A 9,451-nucleotide genomic window follows, 5' to 3' on the forward strand; every position below is an offset into this window, starting at 1 on the left:
ACACTTTAAATTAAGTTTTAAACAAAGATATTTATGTACATTTCCTTGCAGTTATGCCAGAGGTAAATAACCAAATAATAAATCAGATTTTTATAATTCCTAATCATCAAAGTGTGCAAATGAAGTACGTTTTCAGCAGGCCAGTGCTTTCTTAGTGCACTCCCACCCAGAATGTGACTAAACTTTTACAGACAAGAATAATGCAAGCAGAGAGATGCCAGCACCTGAACTTATAAAAAATTGTGATGTGTTTTGTCACATTTTGATTACAATCACTATGTTAACATTTTTTTCAGATTTGGTGAGCATGAAGAACTCCATGGGTCGTAACGCAGGATTCTTGCTCCTCTGCGGTGAGATATGATCAATGCATTTCTGTCAAACTAAGAGATGTGATGACGCAGAATGATGTCCCTCTGAAAGATCTGTTGGGGTTCAGTATCTATGAGATTTCAATTTATATCTTTACCAGATTTCATGAGCATGACCAGTCAATTTTTTTAAGAAATGAAAACTAAAACTAATATGGAAACAATGTAATGAGCAAAGCATGACAAAAATGAGCTGTCAAAATGACAAGTATTTAATGTTTTTATTTGCAGGAATCTTGAATTCATTTTTTTCTCCAGTTACACACCTACAAATAATACTCTAGTTACAATTACAAACCCTCCTACAACAACAACGACAACACAACTTACATCTACAACTGAACCAACGGCCACAACTCATTCAACATCTACAACAGATCATACAGTTACAACTACAGCCCCTCTTACAGCAACAACAACACAACCTACATCTACAACTGAACCAACGGCCACAACTCCTTCAACATCTACAACAGATCATACAGTTACAACTACAGCCCCTCTTACAGCAACAACAACACAACTTACATCTACAACTGAACCAACGGCCACAACTTGTTCAACATCTACAACAGACCATACAGTTACAACTACAGCCCCTCTTACAGCAACAACAACACAACCTACATCTACAACTGAACCAACGGCCACAACTCGTTCAACATCTACAACAGACCATACAGTTACAACTACAGCCCCTCTTACAGCAACAACAACACAACCTACATCTACAACTGAACCAACGGCAATAACTCCTTCAACATCTACAACAGATCATACAGTTACAACTACAGCCCCTCTTATAGCAACAACAACACAACCTACATCTACAACTGAACCAACGACCACAACTCCTTCAACATCTACAACAGATCATACAGTTACAACTACAGCCCCTCTTACAGCAACAACACAACCTACATCTACAACTGAACCAACGACCACAACTCATTCAACATCTACAACAGATCATACAGTTACAACTACAGCCCCTCTTACAGCAACAACAACACAACTTACATCTTCAACTGAACCAACGGCAACAACTCATTCAACATCTACAACAGATCATACAGTTACAACTACAGCCCCTCTTACAGCAACAACAACACAACCTACATCTACAACTGAACCAACGACCACAACTCCTTCAACATCTACAACAGATCATACAGTTACAACTACAGCCCCTCTTATAGCAACAACAACACAACCTACATCTACAACTGAACCAACGGCAACAACTCATTCAACATCTACAACAGATCATACAGTTACAACTACAGCCCCTCTTACAGCAACAACAACACAACCTACATCTACAACTGAACCAACGACCACAACTCCTTCAACATCTACAACAGATCATACAGTTACAACTACAGCCCCTCTTACAGCAACAACACAACCTACATCTACAACTGAACCAACGACCACAACTCATTCAACATCTACAACAGATCATACAGTTACAACTACAGCCCCTCTTACAGCAACAACAACACAACTTACATCTTCAACTGAACCAACGGCAACAACTCATTCAACATCTACAACAGATCATACAGTTACAACTACAGCCCCTCTTACAGCAACAACAACACAACTTACATCTACAACTGAACCAATGGCCACAACTCCTTCAACATCTACAACAGATCATAAAGTTACAACTACAGCCCCTCTTACAGCAACAACAACACAACTTACATCTACAACTGAACCAATGGCCACAACTCCTTCAACATCTACAACAGATCATACAGTTACAACTACAGCCGCTCTTACAGCAACAACAACACAACCTACATCTACAACTGAACCAATGGCCACAACTCCTTCAACGTCTACAACAGATCATACAGTTACAACTACAGCCCCTCTTACAGCAACAACAACACAACCTACATCTACAACTGAACCAACAATCACAACTCCTTCAACATCTACAACAGATCATACAGTTACAACTACAGCCCCTCTTATAGCAACAACAACACAACCTACATCTACAACTGAACCAACAATCACAACTCCTTCAACGTCTACAACAGATCATACAGTTACAACTACAGCCCCTCTTACAGCAACAACAACACAACCTACATCTACAACTGAACCAACAATCACAACTCCTTCAACATCTACAACAGATCATACAGTTACAACTACAGCCCCTCTTACAGCAACAACAACACAACTTACATCTACAACTGAACCAACGTCCACAACTCCTTCAACGTCTACAACAGATCATACAGTTACAACTACAGCCCCTCTTACAGCAACAACAACACAACCTACATCTACAACTGAACCAACAATCACAACTCCTTCAACATCTACAACAGATCATACAGTTACAACTACAGCCCCTCTTATAGCAACAACAACACAACCTACATCTACAACTGAACCAACGACCACAACTTATTCAACATCTACAACAGATCATACAGTTACAACTACAGCCCCTCTAACAGCAATAACACAACCTACATCTACAACTGAACCAACGGCAACAACTCCTTCAACATCTACAACAGATCATACAGTTACAACTACAGCCCCTCTTACAGCAACAACAACACAACCTACATCTACAACTGAACCAACAATCACAACTCCTTCAACATCTACAACAGATCATACAGTTACAACTACAGCCCCTCTTATAGCAACAACAACACAACCTACATCTACAACTGAACCAACGACCACAACTCCTTCAACATCTACAACAGATCATACAGTTACAACTACAGCCCCTCTTACAGCAACAACAACACAACCTACATCTACAACTGAATCAACGGCCACAACTCATTCACCATCTACAACAGAACATACAGATACAACAACAGCCCCTCTTACAGCAACAACAACACAACCTACATCTACAACTGAACCAACAATCACAACTCCTTCAACATCTACAACAGATCATACAGTTACAACTACAGCCCCTCTTACAGCAACAACAACACAACCTACATCTACAACTGAACCAACGACCACAACTTATTCAACATCTACAACAGATCATACAGTTACAACTACAGCCCCTCGTACAGCAACAACAACACAACCTACAACTACAACTGAACCAACGACCACAACTTATTCAACATCTACAACAGATCATACAGTTACAACTACAGCCCCTCTTATAGCAAGAACAACACAACCTACATCTACAACTGAACCAACAATCACAACTCCTTCAACATCTACAACAGATCATACAGTTACAACTACAGCCCCTCTTACAGCAACAACAACACAACTTACATTTACAACTGAACCAACGGCAACAACTCATTCAACATCTACAACAGATCATACAGTTACAACTACAGCCCCTCTTACAGCAACAACACAACCTACATCTACAACTGAACCAACGACCACAACTTATTCAACATCTACAACAGATCATACAGTTACAACTACAGCCCCTCTTACAGCAACAACAACACAACTTACATCTACAACTGAACCAACGGCAACAACTCCTTCAACATCTACAACAGATCATACAGTTACAACTACAGCCCCTCTTACAGCAACAACAACACAACTTACATCTACAACTGAACCAACGTCCACAACTCGTTCAACATCTACAACAGATCATACAGTTACAACTACAGCCCCTCTTACAGCAACAACAACACAACTTACATCTACAACTGAACCAACGGCAACAACTCCTTCAACATCTACAACAGATCATACAGTTACAACTACAGCCCCTCTTACAGCAACAACAACACAACTTACATCTACAACTGAACCAACGGCCACAACTCCTTCAACATCTACAACAGATCATACAGTTACAACTACAGTCCCTCTTACAGCAACAACACAACCTACATCTACAACTGAACCAACGACCACAACTTATTCAACATCTACAACAGATCATACAGTTACAACTACAGCCCCTCTTATAGCAAGAACAACACAACCTACATCTACAACTGAACCAACAATCACAACTCCTTCAACATCTACAACAGATCATACAGTTACAACTACAGCCCCTCTTACAGCAACAACAACACAACCTACATCTACAACTGAACCAACAATCACAACTCCTTCAACATCTACAACAGATCATACAGTTACAACTACAGCCCCTCTTATAGCAACAACAACACAACTTACATCTACAACTGAACCAACGACCACAACTTATTCAACATCTACAACAGATCATACAGTTACAACTACAGCCCCTCTTACAGCAACAACAACACAACTTACATCTACAACTGAACCAACGTCCACAACTCGTTCAACATCTACAACAGATCATACAGTTACAACTACAGCCCCTCTTACAGCAACAACAACACAACTTACATCTACAACTGAACCAACGGCAACAACTCCTTCAACATCTACAACAGATCATACAGTTACAACTACAGCCCCTCTTATAGCAACAACAACACAACCTACATCTACAACTGAACCAACGGCCACAACTCATTCAACATCTACAACAGATGATACAGTTACAACTACAGCCCCTCTTACAGCAACAACAACACAACCTACATTTACAACTGAACGAACGGCCACAACTCATTCAACATCTACAACAGAACATACAGATACAACTACAGCCCCTCTTACAGCAACAGCAACACAACCTACATCTACAACTGAACCAACGGCCACAACTCCTTCAACATCTACAACAGATTATACAGTTACAACTACAGCCCCTCTTACAGCAACAGCAACACAACCTACATCTAGTACTGAACAAACAAACACAACTACTCCTACAACTAAACTCACCATCCAAGAACACTCACAAACACCTGTAACTGGTTTCATAACATCAACTTTACATGGAACATCTACAACAAAGCCTTTGCTGGTTACCAACCATCTGCAAACTCAGGTACTGGTATTCACAAGCAAATCACAAGCTGCATTTTACTTTTAAAGGCTCAGGCATGTGATCAAGCATCACTCTTTTTCAGAACTATAATCCAGGTTGTAAAATAAAACATATATATTGTGCACATGGTCATACAAAACACCATAAGAGTAACACACATGACACTAAAATAATGCAATAAACATTAAGTAATCACCAGAGAAAATTATATATATCATTTTCACCATAAATTATATGATAATTCATAGCTTTTACCTTACATAATTTTTCACAGTTAACCAATTAACAGGTTTTTAGCGTAGAATTTGTCAAGATTTTTTTCTGTAAAATTGCAAACAGTGTAGGTCTCACATTCAGCCATTTTCATTTTCTCTGTCATCTTTACAGGCAACAGTTTCAAGACAAGCAGTGACACCTGATTCCAAGCCGATATCAATGGACATGTCCTCAATTTTTCCAACCACTCAGGAAAACCAAAAAACTAATGCAAACACCTTCTTAAACCCATTTTCTCCATCATCTCTTCCCATAGCCATAAGCAATGACTCAACTTTGGGTTTACCCATTCAACCAGACCTTAACAAATCAGATTTGGAGGCATCTACAATCACAGACACCTTGTCAAACATGTCTTCAATAGCAACAGATCTGACAAACTCACCATCACAAAACAACATCACCAGAGAAATAAAAGTTAATAAGTCAGGAAAAGGCACTATTGTTTTCCTCTTAAACACACAGCAAGTACCAATGTTTAAAACTATTGCCTTTAATCACCCACTGGTAAAACAAATCACAATCATGACCACAGTGTCAAGACCATGAAACAGTCACACAAAACTACTTAAATGTGAAGTGTGCAATTCAGAGAGCTTATTTTTTTGCTCTTTTTGTACATGACAAATGCAGAACAGCAGAACTGTTAAAACAGAAAGAGATTGAGCATTTAAGCAATGAACTAGCTGAAATGTTTTAGTTGTTACCGAAAACACAGGAAGACTATGCCAATTATTTCAACATCATACAGATCATATGACTAAGTGCCTAAAGCAACCCAACAAACAAACAAACAAAAACAAGTGAAAAACGGGTATAATGTTGCATGAAAACTAACTTTCATTTCAACAATATATCAAATATGATAGTTTGTATCATCATATGTAGATATATTCTATTATATTTATTATTTGCAGCACTGTCTTGGGTTGTAGTGATATATATTAAAACCTGTCATGCAACACAGACAATGTAAAACTTTTTTTTCTACATCTCACCTTTGTTGTAGCTTGTGTAATACACTGTAAATAAAATATTTCTTTCAAAGTTGTAAATAAAACATTACTGGAGTATGTTTTACAAGAAAATACTATTAATTCAATGTGTTACTTGTGGTTTCTTTGTAATTATCTGTAAATTGTACTTAATTTAGTCATTTCTTAATTTATTTAAGTAAATCCAACATATTTTTTTTTTTCAGTGTAATATTGTTTATACTTTAAAATTAGTATGAATATTGTTGGCTCCTGTGACAAAATTCTTGGGATTTTCCTCATTTGTAAGGTGCTTTGGATAAAAGCATCCACTAAATGAATAAATGTACTGTATGTCCGATTAAATCTTTGTTCATATAAAAAGCACACTCTACATTCCTTCAGCAGATAGATGGAGAGATATGCAAACATCTCACATGCTATGTAAGTTGTAGACATGAAGGGTTTGAGGATCAAAAGTACGAGCTAATGTTATGAGGAATAATTTGCCAAAAAGGAAATAAATTCTGCCATCATGTTATTCCAAACTCTCATATTGTACAATTTCTTTTTCAGTGTTTATTTGTCCAATTAAAGCCAATGAGGTCCAACAGAAGAAATAAATGCTCACAGACTTGGAAACACATATCTGACGTTTTTAAATAAGTATTACATTATGTGATCACTTAAATGATGTTGATCAGCAAATAGAACATACACTGCTCTTTAAAAGTGATAACGCAGCCTACAATATTATTTAGTCTGTTTTATAAGTTTAATCATTTGATCTAAAGCACCTGCAAAAAAACTCAATAACACAACACACCCTGATCACCTGCTCTTCCAATGACATATATTTTTGTGAAACTGCATGCTTGGGGAGGAATGTATTGTTGTATAAGTGGGTAAATCCAGTTTGGTTAAGAATGGAAAGCAATAATGCCTCACCACTCTATGCAGTTTGTCATGTGACTCGAAGCTAATAAAAACGATGACTTGGAGGAGAGAATGACTTTACCTAAGTTTGTCAAGAGACTAGCAGCTTAACCTGTGTGTATGATATAACATTCAGATAAGCAATGGATTGGGTGAGTTTGACATTCAATATTACTACAGCCATACTTTCTTATTTATACTGATAATTATAACCACCATGCAGTATGGTCTATTTTCTTAATTGAGCATCGTTGTCTTTTTGATGTGTACCATAAAAGGGTTACAATAGACTTTATACTCCATACACAGCGTAATGTATGTACTGTTGTTATGTGTATGTTATGTGATTATATTTAATTTTGCTGAATGTAAGTATTAGGATCATATATAAAAACCCTTGATGCTGGCAAAATGACATTTGTAGTTTAATTATTTAATTTCATTATTTTGGTCTGGATTTATGCTACTGTTCAAAAGTTTGGGATCAGTATGATTTTTTTTTAAGAAATGCATTCAATTTTGCAATTTTAAAGGATGCAGTGAAGTGGCAGTTTTTACAGAAATCTGAAGCAGCACGACTGTTTTAAACAATGCTAATAATCATAAATGTTTCTTGAGCATCAAATCATCATATCAGAATGATTTCTGAGGGATCATGTGACACTGAAGACTGTAGTAATCATGCTGAAAATTCAGCTTTGACCACAGGAATAGATTACACTTTACTATATATTCACATAGAAAACAGCTGATTTACACTGGAATAATATTTCACTGTTTTTATTATATTTTTAAATAAATGCAGTAGAAAATTTATTAACATTAATAAATGACTAGCATCCTTTTTTATAATCTGTCTAGTCATTACTGGTGTACACTGCAAACAGAATTTTTTTTAATTTTCAATTAAATATGAATAAAGTTGAACTATAGCCTACCACAACATCAGTTCAAATATGACAAATTGCTTTTGTATTGACTTAGAAGACTGAATTTAGAGCAGAAATTTGCCAAAGATGAGCAATAGTTTGCATACCTGGATGTTACTGTCGGTCATTTAGCATTAGGGAGACAATTTCTATAACACCAAAAAGGAAAAAGATTTTGCAGAAAATCGTGAAAAATGAGGGGGGAAAATCCCACACTTATAAGCAGTGACAGAAACTTTTCCAGAACTTTTCCACTAAGGGATGATATTTAAATCGATTTCTAGGGCTATAATAGCAACTATTTTAAACGTATGTGTCTCCTTTTTATTTGAACTTTTAAGTGTATTAAATAAATGCCATAAGAATAATAAGACATAATAGGGTCGTTACCAATCAGACAAAATCCATCTTTGCACTGTAGAGGTGACACAGAAGCTGTATCTGAAGTGGCATTTAGATGTATTAACTATATATATCTATCTATCTATATCTATCTATATATATATATATATAGTAGTCAACATTTGAAATGGATCAAAACCTTTGAATCAAAAAGTTCAAAAACCTGTATCAAAACCTTCGTATTAGGACAACTTAGTTATTAAGACAACTTTGATGAACTTTTTTGATCCACTTCAAATGTTGACTACTGTATATATAATGACTAAGTTTAATATAATATATGTTTAACTTCTAAAATTAATGTAAGGTTAATAATATAACTTAGAGAACAATATTTTCAGTTTTACTCAAATTAGGGTGATGCAAAAATGAGTACACCCCACTGAAAGTCTCTGGAGCAAAGCTAAATTTAAGACTACAAATGTCTAATTTAACAAGATTTCAACCACAGGTGAGTCTAAATATCCATTACAAATGTGTCCAGCAGACAGTTGACTATAAAAGGGTGTTAAATCCCCTTCCCATTTTATGCTGTCCGCAATGGCACCACATGGAAGAAAAATGTCACAAGACCTGAAAAAAGAAAATGATTTCTTTACACCAGAAAGGTGAAGGCTACAAGACGATCAGCAAAATTGT

The 9,451-nt window shown here is 36.4% G+C and overlaps 1 protein-coding gene across 1 annotated transcript; it reads left to right on the forward strand.

The window, feature by feature from the left end:
- The first annotated feature begins 307 nt into the window (after nucleotides 1-307).
- On the forward strand, nucleotides 308-4,856 carry LOC137030179 (mucin-2-like). The gene is made up of 3 exons (XM_067400361.1): nucleotides 308-353; nucleotides 749-4,664; nucleotides 4,793-4,856. The coding sequence occupies exons 1-3, from the start codon at nucleotides 308-310 to the stop codon at nucleotides 4,854-4,856; spliced, it is 4,026 nt and encodes a 1,341-aa protein (XP_067256462.1).
- Nucleotides 4,857-9,451: the final 4,595 nt, after the last annotated feature.

This window comes from Chanodichthys erythropterus, chromosome 11 (genome assembly GCF_024489055.1).
Source record: "Chanodichthys erythropterus isolate Z2021 chromosome 11, ASM2448905v1, whole genome shotgun sequence".
In the NCBI taxonomy this organism is placed as follows: Eukaryota; Metazoa; Chordata; class Actinopteri; order Cypriniformes; family Xenocyprididae; genus Chanodichthys; species Chanodichthys erythropterus.